The 18157-nt window shown below is 58.2% G+C and overlaps 6 protein-coding genes across 6 annotated transcripts; 4 read left to right on the top strand and 2 right to left on the bottom strand.

Annotated features, from left to right (window-relative positions):
• The first annotated feature begins 44 nt into the window (after nucleotides 1-44).
• On the top strand, nucleotides 45-2423 carry DICSQDRAFT_177223 (uncharacterized protein). The gene is made up of 3 exons (XM_007360986.1): nucleotides 45-393; nucleotides 480-1275; nucleotides 1342-2423. Exons 2-3 carry the CDS (start codon nucleotides 624-626, stop codon nucleotides 1935-1937), a joined length of 1248 nt encoding a protein of 415 aa, XP_007361048.1. The 5' UTR covers nucleotides 45-393; nucleotides 480-623; the 3' UTR covers nucleotides 1938-2423.
• A 724-nt stretch (nucleotides 2424-3147) lies between these two features.
• On the top strand, nucleotides 3148-5420 carry DICSQDRAFT_131996 (uncharacterized protein). The gene is made up of 4 exons (XM_007360985.1): nucleotides 3148-3227; nucleotides 3291-3501; nucleotides 3561-4108; nucleotides 4167-5420. Exons 2-4 carry the CDS (start codon nucleotides 3425-3427, stop codon nucleotides 5051-5053), a joined length of 1512 nt encoding a protein of 503 aa, XP_007361047.1. The 5' UTR covers nucleotides 3148-3227; nucleotides 3291-3424; the 3' UTR covers nucleotides 5054-5420.
• A 290-nt stretch (nucleotides 5421-5710) lies between these two features.
• On the bottom strand, nucleotides 5711-6761 carry DICSQDRAFT_77572 (S-adenosyl-L-methionine-dependent methyltransferase). Its single transcript, XM_007360984.1, has 4 exons — nucleotides 6479-6761; nucleotides 6350-6431; nucleotides 6102-6293; nucleotides 5711-6041 (listed from the first exon to the last, which is right to left on the bottom strand). The coding sequence occupies exons 1-4, from the start codon at nucleotides 6727-6729 to the stop codon at nucleotides 5862-5864; spliced, it is 705 nt and encodes a 234-aa protein (XP_007361046.1). The 5' UTR covers nucleotides 6730-6761; the 3' UTR covers nucleotides 5711-5861.
• Nucleotides 6762-7212: 451 nt separating this feature from the next.
• DICSQDRAFT_77568 (uncharacterized protein) lies at nucleotides 7213-10283 on the top strand (the record flags this gene model as incomplete). Its single annotated transcript, XM_007360983.1, has 7 exons — nucleotides 7213-7500; nucleotides 7556-7618; nucleotides 7682-7834; nucleotides 7890-9257; nucleotides 9315-9406; nucleotides 9458-9561; nucleotides 9614-10283. 7 exons carry the CDS (start codon nucleotides 7213-7215, stop codon nucleotides 10027-10029), a joined length of 2484 nt encoding a protein of 827 aa, XP_007361045.1. The 3' UTR covers nucleotides 10030-10283.
• Nucleotides 10284-11986: 1703 nt separating this feature from the next.
• DICSQDRAFT_97258 (UEV-domain-containing protein) lies at nucleotides 11987-14884 on the bottom strand. The gene is made up of 6 exons (XM_007360982.1): nucleotides 14741-14884; nucleotides 14445-14683; nucleotides 14022-14387; nucleotides 13009-13940; nucleotides 12712-12814; nucleotides 11987-12503 (listed from the first exon to the last, which is right to left on the bottom strand). The coding sequence occupies exons 1-6, from the start codon at nucleotides 14877-14879 to the stop codon at nucleotides 12378-12380; spliced, it is 1905 nt and encodes a 634-aa protein (XP_007361044.1). The 5' UTR covers nucleotides 14880-14884; the 3' UTR covers nucleotides 11987-12377.
• Nucleotides 14885-15947: 1063 nt separating this feature from the next.
• On the top strand, nucleotides 15948-16494 carry DICSQDRAFT_50184 (uncharacterized protein; the record flags this gene model as incomplete). The annotated part of the gene is made up of 3 exons (XM_007360981.1): nucleotides 15948-16161; nucleotides 16219-16386; nucleotides 16439-16494. Coding segments are annotated over 3 exons (438 nt in total), but the record flags the coding sequence as incomplete, so codon positions are not given.
• Between the last annotated feature and the right edge of the window lie 1663 nt (nucleotides 16495-18157).

Genomic DNA, 18157 nt, shown 5'->3' with positions numbered 1-18157 from the left:
TCGTCGACGTAACGGCTCCCGGTCTATAGTTGCCGCGCGCCAGGTGAATCCGTACTGCGAGTCTCCATCGAAACGGGCCGCTCGCCCTGTGCTCTCTCTCCCCATCCTCCGACCTACTTAGGCCGCGTGCCTTCATTTCCACCCAAGAGGAACCCAAGGACGAACTGCTGGCAGTTCACTCAACGTCCTGTCGTACTCTTGACTTCCTCCTGTCGCATCGCCTCATTTCACGCCCACGCCCAACGTCTCTCTAGGTCGGACCAGACCCGGTCCCGTAAACGATCGTCCTTAGGACTCCAAGCATCTCTGACAGAGCTTGAGAGTCGCGAGAACTTTGGTCGACGGTTACTACGTGCGTGTCTCCCACTCCTGGACGGTTATAACGTTGGCACGGTGCGTATGTTTCGCCACTTCTTCCGCCCCCTTCGCGGGTTCTGATCCCTTCCTTCGTTCTTTAATACATTTCCTCGGTGTTCTAGATCTTTATTACTCTACTACACCCGCTGGGCGGCCTACTCCGTCTCTTTCGCCTTCAGCAGGACTGGATTTTGGTAACGCATCAATCACGCCGGATTTCCTAGAACAACCCCTGCTCGCATACAACCCTATATATCGGCAATTGCATGTCTCTTTCCCGCCGCCCCACCGTAGGACTGCCTTCCAACCCTCGCGCACGCTCGAGCATCGCGAGCCAGGCGAGATCAGACATACCTTCACGTCCCCCGAGCTCTGCGAGCCAACGTCCTCCCCCTTCCCAATATAGTACTCCGCCGCCGCTCCCGTCGACGCCGCGTTCTCTTCGCCACCAGCGTTCGGCTGTAGCCCTACCCGCAAGACCAACAACTGGCTCCGTACGTTCTCGTTCGCTCGATCGTAGGGCAGAGCAGCGCAATGGGCCGTCTCGCGAGGTGGCGCCTCCACTTCCTAGCCTTCCTAGAGGTCCGAGAATAGGCGCAGATACACCCAGAGGCAGAGCACCTATTCCTGCTGCAACGCACACCGCCAGCCGATCTGATGACTACGGCACATATCGCAGAAATGAAGATCCTCTGTCGGACTCCGCGTCTTCTTCCGGTGGTTCTGAAGGCTTCGTGGGGTCGCCCGCGTCTTCTAGGACGAGCATGGATGAGATGGACATGGAGGACAAGATGGAGGGGAAGCTGCCTGCGGGCTTTGGGTCGTCGCTCTGGGGTAGTATCGCTGGTGTAGCGGGCAACCTCACGATCAGCGTGAGCAAGGCGTGGTCGAGCAAGGTCGCGATTATGAGCGGCGAAGGTACGTGATATAGCTTCCATCTTCGCCCTAGGCTATATTCACAAGGTTATGATCACACGGCAACAGAAACGCCAGTGGGAGGGGAATCCCGCCTCACCCGCGCCATGAAAGCCTACCACATAGAGAAGGCGCGCGACCCCGCCGATCTCCCCGACTGGCTTTTTGACGAGCGCGAGCGTGGGGTGCGCAGCTATAAGACGACGGCGGGCGCGCCAGAACAGAAGCTCAACGCCGCCGAAGACACCCGCCCGTCCAACCTCTCACGCCCCATAACGACAGTCAGACAAGACCAACCTCTTCCGCCCCCCAGAATCGCACGCGGCCCCACCCTCGCGGACCGCAAGGCGGGCGCCCCGCCCTTAGAGTCGCGCGCCGGCAGCGAGGAGCACGTTACGAAGTCGATGAACCGCCTGCGCGAGCTGCGTGACGCGAAACGGAGGGCGAAGGTGCGCTTCGACGGCGACGAGGACGAGGAGATGATTCCCGCCCCGCGGGAGCCTGCGCCGGCCGCGCGTCCGCCCGAGCCATCTTTCCCGGTCCAGCCGCCGAGGAGACCGAGCGGCAATATGCCTGCTCCGCTGGGCGCTTCCCTCGGGGGTCGCGGACGGCAACCGTCGACACGGATTGGCTTGCCATCTGGTGTGCGCCCGGTCAGGGCCTGAGGATATCGAGATAGGTCGGTACCGAATGCCTGGTCGAGGGTTCCGCAGGGCTTACAGAGGCAAATTTGCGCACTCGGCGGGGTTCATGCTTGTTGGGATCCCGAGCGCGCCATCATGAGATTGCTCGCTGTGGTCCTGATTGCGATTACAGATTTTGTGGGGGGGGGCTGTTCTGGTTTGTAATGTGGATCTGTTGGCCGTCGATGTTCACGTTAGGTCTTATGTAGGCTCATCGTGCTCTTAGCTCTTTGTAGACATTTACTCTGCGTACTTTGGGGGTTCTACTCGCTAGAATGCACGAGGCGTGTGTGTAGGAATCGGATGAATCAGTTGACGTTATACACGGACGCTCAAAACGGATGTCGCTGTATTTCCGTCGCGTTGGGCTGCCCGGCGTTGTGGAACCGGACAGGTGCAGTTCCCTCCCGTCAAAGAACTGATACGGCTTGTGATTGTTGTCAGAGCTGCGCGCAAGTTCATTGCCTCAGCGTCCTCCGTGCTCGATAGCAATCCATGTGTCGCAGTGGATGTCCACAGCCGGTTGTTCATTGGACGTTGCCCATGGACTGATGGCATGCGGTATACTCAACACCGATAAGATGTCGGGAAGACGACGGAGAGAGCCTGTAATGAATGCACTGCTTGACGCCTAGGCTCTTCCGGTGGCATGCATCACGATCAAGATCATGCTGTACCTGGAGCTTGAATTCTGCCACGCAAATGCGAGGAAGTGCCAGACGTCGGGAAGAAACCCGCCTACGTCGCCTGAACAGCCAGGTATGTCAAGAAGACGTCCACTGGGAACGCAAAGGTGATGCGAGTGGAGAGTGCAAACGGGGTCTTGCACCGCGTTATTTTTGGGGGGATATGGGAGGAATACGAAGAGGCAAAAATAGAGAAGATGAAGTTGTGATGGCAGCAGTCGCGAGGACAGCATGTGGGGATGTAAGATCGATGAAGCAGGATTCACCGGTGTCAGAGCAGGAACAAGTGCGCCGGGAAGCGCTGGAGAGCCGACGCCGGGCGAGGGACGCGATTGGCTGCCGAGGGCGGGATGGGAATCCTTTGGACGCCCCCCGCGGCGAGCAGAGATCAGGGTGATCCAATGGATGATCTGTCGCCATGCCACTCCAGTATCGCCGAAACATGGCTCCAGGGCCCAATATAAGCACCAGCCAAGCCTCTCCCTGTCCTTCAACCTTTTCGTTCGCCCCCTTCGTTCTTTGCTTTCCTCTATCGAAGTCGAGTTGATCCTCGACTTTCTTTCCTTCGTTCACTTCGTTCCTCGGGGTATGTCCTCTCTCTACTATCTTCTGTCTCTAACGTACGCTAACAGGGATGTCGTCTACGCAGATCCCTCCTTTGATAGGGGCTGCTAGCTGCAAAAACCTCCTGGGAGGCCTTTTCCGACGTCTAGATTGACTCGCTGTCCTTGTCCAACGCCAACACCACACACCTCGACGGTTCTTTAGCTCTCACTTTTCACGATGCGTTTCGCTACCCTCCTCAGCACTGCCCTTCTCGTCGGCGTTGTCGCTGCCGCTCCCACATCCGGCTACGACAGGTGAGCACGCTTTCAGTCCACCTGCTAGATCCCAAGCCGATCTGATCGGGTCTCTTCAGCTCTTCGTCTAGCTCCAGCTCCGGCTACGACTCCAGCTCCAACAGCAAGTCGTCGTCGTCCTCCTCCAGCGGCTCTTCGGGCTACGACTCCAGCTCTAACTCGAACTCTGGCTACAACTCTGGTAACCAGGGCAGCTCGTCCAGCTCTGCTTACGGTAGCTCGTCCACCGGCTCGTACGGCAGCTCGAACTCGAACTCTGGCTCGTACGGCAACTCGAACTCCGGATCGTACGGCAGCTCCAACTCGGGCTCGTACGGTAACTCCAACTCGGGTTCGTACGGCAACTCTGGCTCGTACGGTAGCTCCTCGTCGTCGTCCGCGTACGGCTCCTCCTCTACGTCGACCGATTCGTCGTACGGCGGCTCTTACTCTTCCTCGATCGACACGTCGTACAACAGCTACTCGACTGCCACGGCGGACGCCACTTCCACCTCCTTGTACTCGACCTCCACGAGCTCGACTTACGCGTCCCAGAGCACGTCGTCCAGCAACTACGGTTCCGGCAGCACGAACTGGGGAAGCTCGGGTTACAACGACTGCGTGCAGCGTAAGCGTCGCTTTACTTGCTCCTTCCTCGTGAGTTTTGAGACTGATTAAATTCACAGAATGCATCGCGTCCTACGGTGCTCCTCCTGCAACGTGGACCCCTTCTGCCACTCAGGGCTCTGACAGCGGCTCCTACTCCGGCAGCCAGGGCACTGGCGTGACCCACACCGTCATCGTCGCTCCCACTCAGGGTGTTCTCCGCTACGTTCCCTTCGCGGTGAACGCCTCCGTCGGTGACACCGTCCAGTTCGTCTGGGGCGCCAAGAACCACACTGTCACCAAGTCGTCGCAGCTCGAGATCTGCAACAAGACCAGCGACGCGCCCTTCGCGTCCGGCGAGCAGAACGCTCCGTTCACCTTCACCCAGGTCGTCAACGACACCAGCACTACGTTCTTCTACTGCGGTACCCCCGGTCACTGCCAGAAGGGCATGTTCGGTATGATCAACCCGCCGTCCGTGTACAACGCCGCCACCTCGGTCTCCCAGGCGATGGCCCCGATGGTCTCCAACTCCTCGGACTTGGCTGCCATGAACGCGTACACCAACACGCTCACCAAGGGTAACGACAAGGCTGCGAACTGGGGTCAGAACATCGATCTCTCCAGCCTCCCCGACTGGTCGCACTCCCTCGTCGCGGAGAACGTCCTGTACACGCGTGCCTTCCTCGGTGCCAACCCGGAGACCCTCAAGGACGACGGCTCGATCGACCTCAGCGGCACCACCCCCAAGGTGATCCCCAACGACATGGCCAACGTCAACAACGCGGTCGACAACACTCAGTCCGCCTCTGCCGCCCCGGCCTCCAGCTCGGCGGCGTCTGAGTCCTCATCGACCAGCGCGCCCTCCGCGACGCCCTCTGGCAAGAGCAACGGCGCCGCCTCTACCGCTGCGTCGACCGCGCTCCTCGGTGTCGCTGCCATCGCCGCTGCGATCCTCGCGCTCTAAGCGGACCGCGTCTAGCTAGCCGCCTCTCCCAGCCGGGGGACGATCCCCGTCGTGACGATCATCATGGTTTCTCGCACAAGGGCGCCCCGCACGTATATCCATAGCTGCCGAATCGGACTCTTACTGTCGGACACTTCGCAGGGCTGCCGCGCATTGTAGATGCTTGCTACGATACCTCGCTTACCCACACCGGTGTTTATCTTATTGCGCATGGACTTGGACACTTATCTCTCTCTAGTACTCTCCTCCCCTGTTGCTTGCTATCCTGTGATCCCTCCCCCCCTTTTACTTTACAACTCGCATGCGAGGAAAAGGTACCACCCTCCCCTGCTTAGGGCAGTTCGCTGGTTAGTAATATAATCAGGCCTGATACGCCCACATACTTTTCATTGTGTGCCTGCGTGATCTTGAGGATATGAAGATGCTTTCTGCTGGACGTTGCGAAGAGTGGACTCCAGGTCGGGATTGCTTGTCACCTTGGTGGAAGGGTACAATATCGTTCGTGTCGTGGAGGAGCTGCATCTTCACCTTGTTGCTCGCCAACGGAAGGCGGCAAGCAGGCAGCGGTTTTCGGGTATAGCAACCCTCCGATTTGGAAAGGAACACGATAGGGTCGCGATATCTCAAGCTCAAGTGCTAACAATGAAGTTTATGATGAGCAGGAGGGGTTTTCAGATTCTCGAGGACGTCAGGACGGTGAACTACGGCATTTCACGTCACGTCTCCCTGCATTTGTCTATTGGTACATCCGCGGCTGTATATTCACAAGTACATCCATCCGCTTATTAACACAATTGGGTGGGAATGATTAGAGCCGGACGGCATAGATGAAGCCATCCCAGCCCTTCTCGCCGACCGTGCCGATGGAGGTCGCGTCGACGTTCTTGTCGTTCTTGAGGTGTTCGAGCAGCTTGCGCACACCCAGTGTGGCGTCTTCGGTGTTGGACGGATCGGCCACACGGCCCTGGCGGACGACGTTGTCCACGATCTATCATAACGCTCGTCAGCCGAGTGCCACGATGGTAGGTGAGGTCAAGAGAAGACTGACGATGATACCACCCTTCCTGACGAGACGTTCGGCCTCAAGGACGTAGTCGAGGTTGCTCTCCTTGTCGGCGTCGATAAACGCGAGGTCGTACTGAGACTCCGTCGGGATCTTTTTGAGAGTGTCGATGGCAGGCCCGAGCACGATCTTGACCTTTGACGTGAGCCCAGCGTGGTCGAGGTTCTCTTGGGCGACCTGTAGGCGTCCCATGTCAGCGTTTTTGCAAGGCGCAAGGCACTCCATCTTCGCACCTTGGCGTGCTTCTCGTCGATCTCGAGCGTCGTCAGCTCACCACCTTCTGGTAGTGCCCGTGCAAGCCATATAGCGGAGTACCTGAACAGGTCAGCAATGTGTCGATGAGAAAAGTTGTGATCTCTCACCCTCCCAAGGTGCCGACCTCGAGGACCTTCTTCGCGCCGATGGTCTTCGCGTACAGATGGAGAAGCTTGCCTTGAGCGGCGCTGACAGCGATCTCGGGGAGACCGTGGTCGGCGCTGTTCTTGCGAGCGTACTCGAGGGCCTCGTCGCGTTGAATGAGGAATGAGTTGTGGTACTCGTCAGAGCGCACCCATACGTCGTCGATGGGGCGTGTCGCCTTGAGGGACTGGAAGGCTTGGTTGATGGTAGACATGGTCAGGGATTGCTTCTGAGGGAAGACTCGCAAAGGTGGGTGCGGTATATATACATATTGCGTGACAACCCTCAGATCCCTTGGAGTGCCGCGAGGACACACACTGACACTCCAACCATCCGGTCTTCGGCCGAACTTCAACATCTATTTGAAAGCACCGATCGCGGTGGCTGCGCAACGAGGATAGCGGGACCGCGATGCTTGCGCGCAGCTCGTCTGTGGGGCGACATTGAGTCAAGATGAGGAGCAGCGGGCTTCGCGCGTTGGTGGTGGCGTAAGAGCTGACTCAGATTATCAGATAACCCCTTTCCATCTTATCTCCATTTGTGCACGTGATTGACGTGAGACTACCGCGTGTTTGTTTATCGGAAGGCGGGCGTGGGAAGGGTGACGCGCCGCGACCTGAACCCCAACTACGTCCTCCTTCGCGCTTCCCGCCCTCCCGCCCTCCGTCCACGCGCGGAAACCGCGTGTTTCACCACCATGTCGCGTCTGACCGCTGCACAGATTGTCGCCCAAGGAGATTACCTCAAGCCTGACTTCGACCCCGCCTCTCTCACCATCGCGCAGCTTCTCGGGGTCTTTGGTCACCACAACATCAGATACCCGGCCCAATACAACAAATCCACACTCGTCCGACTCTGGAATGAAGAAATCAAGCCTAACGCCAAACGTTTGCTGAAAGAACGCATCAAACGCGAGAATAGTCAAGCCAGCGAGGATGGCATCACAGATGGAATGACTGGCAGACCTCTGAACGAGGGCAAGAACGTACGTGCCTGCGCTCTCTCTCCATGTTTGGCGCCATATAACATCATGGCAACAGCCTGTCAGGCGCAGTTCTAGACGTCTTTCCAAGACTCCCGCGCTCGAACAAGTAGAACCTGCTGTGAGTCCTTCCGTACATCTTGGCCACATTCTTGAGACACATTGGATCTAATGTACACGGTAGCCCAAACCCAAGCGTCGCCGCGCCAGCGCGGAACCGTCTCTTGGCGGGCCTTCGAGGAGGCGCGCTGCTCAGCCCGTAGAACCCGTATTGGTCGAAGAGAGCGAACCGGAAGAAGAGCCCGTCGTTCGCAAGGTCGGTCGACCAAAGAAGGCCGTGCGTGTGGTCACGTTCCCTCTTGATGTTGTGAAGTGACCATAAGCATTGCTAGGCTGCGGATGCGGGATCACAAGCCAGACGCGTTTCGCGACCTCTGACCGATGAACCAGAGTCTGGATGGGAAGATAACAATGTCTTCCAATCGGGAACGGAGTCGTCCCCCCTTCGCCCGTCTCCTGTTCGCCCGCGCCCTCGCAAATCCTCCGCCGGTGCTCGCCCCGCGCCGAAATCACGGAAATCTATGTCTGCACCTCCTCAGATTTCCCCTCCTTCTCCACCCACAGACAAGGGCAAAGAACGCGAGAGGCTCCCCTCCGTGAAGCCTCCAGAGAGCGACTTCGAACCGAAATTGCCGTCAGCTGTATTCCAAGCGCGTCGACTTTCCGTGGTCCGCGATCTGAAGGAGGAAGACGAGGACGAGGTATCACCGTCGGCTCAGCCCATTGCTAGCCTTGCAGATTCTTTGGCTGAGGCTGGTGTCGAAGTACCTACAGACGTGGAAGGCGTGCCGGAGTATGAGAGGGCTGCCTCGCTTGACGAGGAGAGCGTTGATGCAGTTGCACAGCGTATTGCGGAAGGTGGCTCGCTCGTGACGCGTAATGCGCAGCCGGATCCCCCGCGACCCAATTGGTTCCTCCAGTTACTGGTGACTCTCCTGCTCTTGACGGGCTCAGGAATCGTCGTTCAGTACAAGCAAGAGTCTGCACAGATCGGCTTCTGCGACGCTGGCACGTCTACTAACTCGATCCTTAATGGCATGCGTGACTACAGGGCGGCGATAGAGAGCTGCAATCGGGAGAACCGCACCACACTTTACGTAGCCGACGCAACTCATACAATTTCCCCGCCTCCTCCCAGGCCTACAGCGACAGCATTGAGCGCCGATCCGGATGTGTCCGCCATCGTCGCCGCGGAGGCCTGTCCACCTCCTCCCCTCATCCCTGGTGTGCAACCTGACGAGTGCACACCGTGTCCCAAACATGCTAATTGTACTGCGGACTCCATCGTTTGCGAGAACGGGTACATCCTGATACCCCATCCACTACTGGCCTTTCTCCCCGTCCCTTCCGTCCGCAAAGAAACGGCGAACGGTGTTCTCCAGGCCTACGAACGGCCCGCGCACATATCCTCTGGATCCTCCTTCTCCGAGCTTGTCTACGCTGCGATCCACTTTGTCCTCGATGGTGCTCCTTACGTTGGTCCGGTTGCTCTGCCTCCGCGATGCGTTGAGGACCCTCGTCGCAAGCGGCATATCGGTGTACTTGGTAAGGCCATCGAGTCGATTCTAGCGAACGAGAGGGGACGTCGGGTCTGCGAAGGCTTAAACTTTGGTCTACCTGAAGGCGACGAGGCGACTGAGGCTCAGCGTTGGGGTCTCGAGGTTGAGAAGCTCCGGGAGCACATCAAGGAGAAGACACCGGTAAGCTGACGCGGAATTGGTCGGCCATGCGCGAATGCTGATGGTGCCGACCCCTAGCCTCATATGCTCACCACTCTAGATGACACGTTCAATGAAGCTGTGGGACAGCTGCTGCAATGGGGTGGTGTCTTTATATGTGAGGATGCGACGTACGTGAACTTCGTGTTGCTGTTTCACGCTTGGTGTTGACGCGCCCTTAGTGGCAAGCGGTTCTTGGCGCACAAAACGCCTGTCATGAGTTGGCAGTGTTCTGCCCGAGTCAAGGCCAGGGAAGCGTGGGCCGAGTGGCAGAGGTCAACCATTGGTACGTCAGACGAGATACCTGATGTCATGTCTCTCGCTAACGATTGTTCTAGGATCGCTGGTTCTGATTCTGTCCATTCTAACCGTTCGCCGCCGACAGGCGAAACGTGCAATTGAAGACGAGCAGGTCGCTACTCTTGTGACCGTCGCTCTGGACTCCCTACGGAACCAGGAATTCGCCCATCACACAGACCCCGTAATGGTTCCGCGGCCCTATCTCTCGTCATTACAGCTTCGCGATCTCGTCTTGCAGGACATACATGATGTCTCGAAACGGAAGCGTTTGTGGTCACGGGTCGAGCGGGTTGTCGAAGCGAACGCGAATGTCCGTACGAACCTGCAAGAAGTCGAAGGCGGAGATGAGCAGCGGGTTTGGGAATGGGTCGGAAGCACGGGGAAGACGCTTCCACTGGAGACGCCTGGAATCCGGATGCTGGGCTTCGGAGAAGGCGGTCGCGTCGTCGCATGACAGCATAAGCTGCGACATGATTCGGTACCGTCCGATGTGCCGTGCGCGCTGGTCCGTTGTCCCATCATTCCCTCCTAGCTCGAACTCCTTTTTGTTCTATCGCTCCTGATTCTACTCCTTGTTTCGTTGCCGCTGTCTATGTCGCTCTCGGCTGTTCTGTTGGGAATTTCCCATACGTCCCTGTATGCACTCACGTCTTTGCTTATGACGATATCTATCACCATTGTACCATATTCCGTGTACGTCCCGTTAGCCCCTCGATTTGGCCTCAATCAACGCTCTATCATTGTCCGTCATGCTAGCAGCCCCTCTCTCGTCCGTAGGCACCTTCGCCCGTCTTGGCGTAACAAAGAGAGGTCCGAATCCGATTTATAATCTCGCAATCTGGCAGTCGACACATCGCGATGCTCGTGATGCCGACATGCCCCTCGAAATTGTGAGCATATGGCATGCGTACGGAAAGCAAGCCCTCCTGTGATGATATCCGAAGATTAGTCCCTAAGGCATGACTGCTTATTCATATCGTACTGAACCTACCACATCTCCAGCACAACTAGTGTGACGATACATTGAAGCGGTCCCATACCTGCGAGTCTCTGCGAATGGAACATCGCAACGCTTCGCCGTACGGTCATCTCCGTGTTGGATCGCACTTGGCAGCTATGTACGTTCGTTAGCGTTGTTACGCTCCGTAACTCGTCAGCCACACCACGGAACCCCGCAGAAGATTCGGGACGTATACTGATATCGACATGCGGCCGTGCTGCTCCTGGTAAGTCCCGAATCCATCCAATGTATGTGTAGTCTTTTCTCGCCTCCGACCGGTCAGGGACACGACGCCGCAGTGAGCCCCTGGGGCCACAAGCTCAATGCGCTCCCAAGCAAGATCAGGCCCCATTGAATGAATGAATCTTCCTTACCACTGCCTCAGCGCGAGCACCGACACAAGGAAAATTTCTGATGATCGCTAGGTGGTTGCTGATGAGACTCGAAGGTATCATAATCGAACAATTCCATGAATAGTACAACTCAGAGATCAGCACAGACTCCTAGACTGGCTATGTTACTACTGGCGGCATGCGGAATACCCTTCATAGTAGAATCGGAAACTCCGAGTCGATATGCATAGTTTTACATTCGGTCGATCAGCTTGCTTTAGTTCGCCCTCGAACACAGTCGCGCAGAGTGTATAGTCTCTGCTGAACTGACCACCATGCAAACGCCGGGCCGGCGGTCCAGCAGCGCGTATTCCGATGACGCCGTGAGCCGCCAAGCGCCGCGTGGCGTACAGTAGCCATGTGTTCACGTTGACAGCGTTTTGCAGATTGATAGGCCGTTTCCCAACTTATGCTCAGGTCGGTTGGGAGCCCAACTAAGTGATAGTCAGCCGCATTGGGACCCCACCGAGCGCATCGCCCAGCAGGCCCAGCGCAGGCAGTCAAAGGTGTCTCGAAGGCTCTCTCGGGGGTGCTCTGCAGCGTTCTCGAGTGGCGGATCTGACTCGCACTTTGGTCGGTGAGAGTTGGTCGGCTCTCTCACCGACCCAAGCATTTTTGTTCCTCGAAAGGGCCTATTGATATGTAAGGCACTGTATATCGGCGTCGACGGCTCGGTACGGGATAGCTATATGCGACGACGGCCCCCATTGGACCACTGAATGTGATTGATGCCGCATTGCTCCGTCCGACGTCGTGGACTGCAATGCAAGTTTCGCGTGCGGCGACGTCGCCGAAGCTGCCAATCTAAATCTTATAAACTTCCTGCGTCGCGATTGGAGGAGCAGTGTAGGAGCACACATCGCGGACTCGTTTCGGGGTATTGACCTGCGTGCAGTCGAGTGGCAGGATGACGTCGGTAGGAAGGTCAGTAAGAGCACTCACTGAGTCTGGGCAAAACCTAGCCACCAAGTACGCACTAGAAGGCGGACTCCGAGCCGTCGAGGGAGGCGATGGAATGTATATTGACAGCACATGTCGTGGTTTACGGGAGAGTTACCTCACTGATAGGATTGGGGATGGAGGAAAAGACCTTGCAGCGTGCAGATGCCCCTAGGTCGGCTCCGGAAATCCAAACTACGAGTCTATGGGAGATGTGGCATCTACCATAGGTATGTCCGCCTACCATGATCGACTATAGACGTCGACACAGAACCGACGGCCGGGCTCATTAGACCGAGGAGTACAAACGAATTCACATTTACAGTACAGTTTGCCCAACTACTGGGCTTCCAGTCGAGCTCGTCCCTCATGTTCCATATTCATCTCGGGAACAAATGCATGCTTCTCTGTCGTCTTATGCTATTTTGCCATCTCCCCCGAGCGCCTGACGCGAAAAGTTGGGGTCACCTGCTACCGCCATTGAGAAAGACCACCAGGCCATGGAGCTTCGTCTGACATTTCGAGTGGGATCCCGGCTCTGATCTTCTCGATGAGGGCGCGCTTCATAAATTGTTCCTCGGCGAGAACGCGAGTAGTCTGTTGGAAACCACCAATCGGTTCAGCACTCCCGCCATCAGATGACAGCAGAACACCTTCGCAAAGTTGTGCGAAGAGTGACCATAGAGACCCTTGTTACGCAGACTCAGGGTGAGAAGCGTCCTCTTTCGCTACTGAGGCCGCTTCTCTGCAATATACCGAAAGAATGCCAAAAGAATGCCAACAGGTGATGAAATGAATGACGCACCCTGAGGAACCGCTCGAGGTCTACACGGCCGGAGTTCAAGGCGCGGTGCAGATGGTAAATTGTGTCCTCAATTGCGTTATCTTCAGCGACGAGGTTGATGAGCCTGCAACAGCGTCATCGAGCCCGGGCAAGATTCGTGTCCATTTTACGCAGAGTGTTACGCAGAGAACGGAGACCGAAGTTGAATTTTGCGCAAATTCCAGAACGCGAACACATCCGAATCGAGGCAACGCAGGAGAAAAGCGAGCGGTCAGAAAACATCGTATGCGGGCGGAGAAAACAATTCAGGATACTGACTGGTTGTAGACGATCGTGGTCGAGCAGATCATCTCGTCCACCTCCGGGTCGCCCTTCCGCCTGAGCTCGGCGACGTTCCGCTCCCCCGCCGCGACCACCTGCTCCAGCCGCGCGGCCACCCCCCGGCACACGTCGCGCACGGCTTCCAGGCGCGCCATCTCGTCGCGGAGCGCAGGCTCCCCGGCGAGCAGGTCTGTCTGGTTGGCACGTAGGCGCTCCGCGTCGAGCGCCATGGCCTGCGAGAGCGACGCGAGCTCGGAGGAGAGCTTCGCGTGCACCTGGTCGTGGAGCCGGAGGAGCTCTGGGTTCGGCGGGCGCGGCGGTGCGCCCGCTGCTGGCGCGGACGAGCCTGATGGGCCGGCGGTCTCGCCATCTTGCTCGTCCAACAAATCCGGCGCGGGCACGAACGATGGTGGCGCAGGGGGGGCAGGTGGGTGCGCGGGAGGGGCGAAAGCGGGTGGAAACGGCGGGGGCGGGGGTGCTTGGCCACTTGGAGAGGTCAGATACGGGGGACTCGTCGCCGGACCCCTGAAGACAGGCTGGGGTGCTGAGAACGCCGGTGGTGGGGGCGGAGAGTATACGGAGCCGGCGTGGCTTGAGGCGACAGGCGTTGGAGAAGGGTGCTGAGACGTCCCGCTGTAACCGATCGGTGACGTTACGGCTGAAATTGTCGCAGAGAGAGCAGGCGGCAGTGGCGGCGGGGGCGGCGGAGAGGGTGTTGGCGCAGCTGCCCGATATGGCGGCTGTATTGATCGAGGCTGGCTCGGTGGGCTCGATGGTATGCGCGCCGACCACGACGGATTGTTAGAGGACAAGTGGACAGTTTTCCGGTCGTGCGAGTGATAGCTTGGTGGGACCGGCGAATTGTTCGATTGGCTTGGTACGCCCACTTCCTGTGGGAGCGGTGGCGGTGGTCTCATCGCAAGAGCGGGCTGCAAGTCGTCGGATCGGCGATCAGCGAGACGATCCGGATCTGAAGTTCTAAAATACAAGGCTATGAAGCTGGTACGTACGGTGCCGATAGTGACTGGCGATTGGCTTCGGATGCTTGCGGACGCTTGGGGAAGAGGGACAGATGCGCTCCTCGAAGGTGAGAAAGCAGCGGTTGATACGGATGCGCCAGGCTTGGCGGGTAACGGAGGAGGACCACTAGCATCCACATCTATAGAGTGTGTTGATTGCATGGGCGTCCCTACAGACGCAGCACGATCTACGGGAAGTGGGGGGGGAGGGCGATGGGGGTAATCAGACGTCGTGGACGTTGGTGGCCGCAGATATGTTGTCTGTGCAGCAGTAGTGTCCTTTGGTTTTGCGTACACGGGTGGTTCCCGTGAGAACGTCTCTTGCATGGCGTCCAGAAAACCAACAAGACTGCAACCCTGCGCGTCACTCGATGAGCATTGATGTCAGCTCTGTCAGGTATCGTTGACACCAACCTCGCTTTTGCGCTCCCAATTTCGGACGTATTGTCCGGAACAGCGACCGCTGACGTCGACGTCCGGACCTGCTCGGATGAGCATGTCACTTGTCGGGACGACATAAGCTATAGGCGGGCTACGGGGATACTCCCTTGGCAGCCAAACCGCTATGGGAATGTTGTAGGAAGCACCGCGGAAGTTTATGGGGAGAAGCCCATGCAGGCACAGCAACAGCTGGGTCCGCCCGTCGTCATACGCTGCGAGTGGGAGAACATGAGAGGACGGATCATGCAAAGCGATGACAGAGACTGAACTGTAAACGTCCGTCTTGGGCCGGATGGTGGGGTGCCGGGCGAGGGCCGCATCGACATGTGTAAAGACGACATCGGCTTGAGCATATGGCTGTAGGTTTTGGCGGAGCCACTTGTGCGTTAGTGATTCTGACCTGCTCATCGCCGGAGACAACGAGCGGAAGGCTGTGCGCGCCTGCTCCGACGCCGTGGTCGGAGGGCAGGCGCCGTTTCAGGCGCTGTCGGAGGGTCGGACCGATCGTCATGAGGTGCTGCGAGGCGCTGAGGTCCGAGAGACCGGGGGGCGGGCGCTGGGGGAGGAAAGGCGGGAGGAGCTTGGGAATATCAAACTCTACGCTGGGCGGGGTCGCAGCTTCCGCTTCAGCGCAGAGCGGACGTGCTTGGGTGCAAGGTTGGACTTCCGCGCATGGGAGCCCAGATTCACTTCCTCTGTGAGTGCGATCTGCCACGACGCGTGGTAGGGGCGTGGCTACTCACCGCCAGCACGTCCGCCACCACCATCATCCCACGGACCGCCATCTGCACCAGTCTTTTTGTCTAGCGACGCCGCGATGGGCATCACTGGGCCCGGAATCCTCGGGCCAGGGGGGGGGGTGCGGGTGACGTCCAATTGTGGCCGTTCGCTTTTCGTCGAGAGCAGGTGCCCACGGTGTCCGCTCCTTTTCGGGAAGGTTGAAAGGGCTGCGGTGTGAACGCGCTCGGTGTGCTCTCATTGTCTGTGCCGTGCGAGGGGGCTTCCCGTGCAGATGCGCTTACTCCGATGTGCTGAGGGCTCTAGGCCGGGGGGACGCTGGGGACGTCTGGGGTGCAAACGCAGCTTCGGCCGCTATGCTGGATTGGGAGGATGTTCTGGATCGCGGCGGTGGGGATGGGATATGTTTCCATTCCTGTGCTGGTTTGTCGAAAACGCATTTAACCCCCGATCCAATCCAGGCCCAAACGGAGGGACAGGGGCTGTTTTGTGTGTCTGACTGACTCCAACACAGCGGACCTCGCCTGCCTTACCCGGATCACGAGTGTCACCGGCTGCGAGCGCTGCCCGCCCCTGCTCTAATCGCACATTTCCTCTTTCCTCCCAATCCTCTCCTTCTTGTATATATATTCCCCTCTCCGGCTGAATGTCGGCGACCCCGTCCTCCACCTACCCGTCCCCTTTCTACCTTCCAAATCCTGCGCCACCCTCCTTCGCGTGCGACCTCCGTCGGCATCCATGGGGAGGGAAGTAGCCTCTGCTTACCGCCGCCGCAAGTCTACCGTCCCCTCTGTCTCCCCCTTTCCCTCGCGCATCTCCTCCGCCACCAATTCCAGCATGGAGTCGCTCCCGGAAGCACCACAGAACCTCACCCCCGCCCGCAAACACCACAAGCTCTTGAAGGACGGCAGCGAGGTGTGGTCCAAGGAGGTCGAGAAGATCTTCGTCGAGGGTCAGCCCAAATTTTGTTGCTGCGCTTCCCCCTCGCGCTAATCGAGCGCGTGTGCAGGTCTTCGCCTCTACTGGCAATCTCCGTGGGCCACTTACTCTCGTGGTCGCAGTCGGTGGCGCAACCAGTTCCTCGTGGACCATCTCAAGAAAGCCGGCATCGAACGCACCAAGAAGCAGGTCGCGAGCCACATTCAGGTCCTCCGCAACATGTGGAGGGGTCAGCCTGGTATGCTTCCACAATTATCATCCCCCAGTTCACGCTGACCGTGCCCGCGCAGAATTTCACCTCGTAGCCGGCGGCGAGGAGCTTTTCCAGGAGAATGGTCTCCTGGCGCACACGGACAAGGACAAGAAGCCGGGAACAGGCCCCGCCAATGCCTCCTCGCCGAGCAGGGCGGAAGCCCGTGACTCTTACGCGGGCTCCTCCTCCTCTTCATCCACTCCGGAACACCGCACATCGGAGTTCCCCAGCGACCTTACCGCCTCCTCGTCGTACTCTTCCTTGTCTCCGTCGCAGACTTCACCATTCCTTGAGTTCGGCTCCGAGGATCTATTCGCCACATCTGTTTCTCCGCCATCTACGGCAGATGTCCCGTACGGCGTCTTGCCCTCATCGCCTTCTACCGCACATCCTATCACTCCTGTATCGGTCAAGCTAGAGCCACTAGCGATGGATCCGACTCTCTTCACGCTTCCACAGCCCACGTATTCTGATTCCGGCGCAGACTACACGCTGTCCCTTCCAAATCGAATATCCAACCTGTACTTCTGGGCTGATGGTATGGCTCCTCTCTCCCTCGACGTTGATCGGCTAGTCGGCGCAACGCCTTCATTACCGTCGCGGATATTTCTCCACTTCCGAGTTTCTATGCCGCCCTTGGCAGATCTCCGCTGTCCGCCCAACCTCCAAGGCGTCAATGGTGCAATATCTTTCGTTAGCCCTTGGACAACCATCGCAAAGTGTCAAACGAAGAGCTGGGGCCACAGCAGAACCCTGATGTCACAAGATCAAGGGCTCTTCGCGCAAGTCACGACTCCGGAGCTTCAAGCTAGTTTCAATGCCGACCCGTCCTCATCGCAAACGGTATACGCGTACCTGCCAGACTCAGCGCTCAACCGCTGCCACTGGCTCGACACTGGTGAGTTCAAAGTTTAGTTTTGCATGTGGCTGTCTAGCAAGCGCAACGCGTCAGCCGCATGTCGTCGTCGATCACACGCTGACCACGTGCCCCCCTTTTCTTTGCTCTCTTTGCGATATCCTTGTACGTCCACGTTACGCCCTAGCAGTGCGGACGATTACCCAACAGGTCGTCGTGGACAACGAGGTGCTCGCGGTTCTCGTGTACCATATTGAGCGCGTGGCCGACGCATCGCGCCAGGTGCCGACCATGGAGCTCATCGGCTTCCAGAAGTACCCCTGGCGCGGGCAACCGCCCTCCTCCGCCGCGTCATCCCATCAGCACCTCGCGTCCCCCCTCGGCTCCCCCCCTGTGACGCCGCAGTCCCCCACGTTCTCCCAGGCGCTCTCGAGCTCGCCCATCTTGCCGCACCCGTCGTTCGTGCCCAGGAGCGTCCCCGGTACGAGCTCCGTCGGGAATCTCGCATCACGCATGCTGCCGTACTCGTTCCCCACGCAGGCCACATTTGGTTTCGGGCAGCGGTAGCGGTCTTCCCTGGCACGGCTTCCGCGCAGATAGATCATGATACCGGCCAGGGGCGGCCACGGACCAGTCTCCCTTCGCGCGCGGACGGAACAACAAATTTACGATACCTTACGACGGATAACGCGCGTCCGCCGCCAGGGCGGCGCGTCCGGCTAGTGACTATTTATGACCCTCTGCAGGACACGACGTCTCTCTGTCTCTCTTGTTTATTCGGCGGAACCGTCGCTCACTTATCCCCCCCCCTCACACGTCTCACAAGCATGTCCCGTTTGGTTGGTGCTCCGTTACTTCGACTTCGAACGCTTCTTCCTTCCATTTGTAGCATTTTGACAA

The sequence above is a fragment of the Dichomitus squalens genome (genome assembly GCF_000275845.1).
Source record: "Dichomitus squalens LYAD-421 SS1 unplaced genomic scaffold DICSQscaffold_2, whole genome shotgun sequence".
Taxonomy (NCBI): Eukaryota; Fungi; Basidiomycota; class Agaricomycetes; order Polyporales; family Polyporaceae; genus Dichomitus; species Dichomitus squalens.
This window is presented reverse-complemented; position numbering and strand designations above follow the sequence as displayed.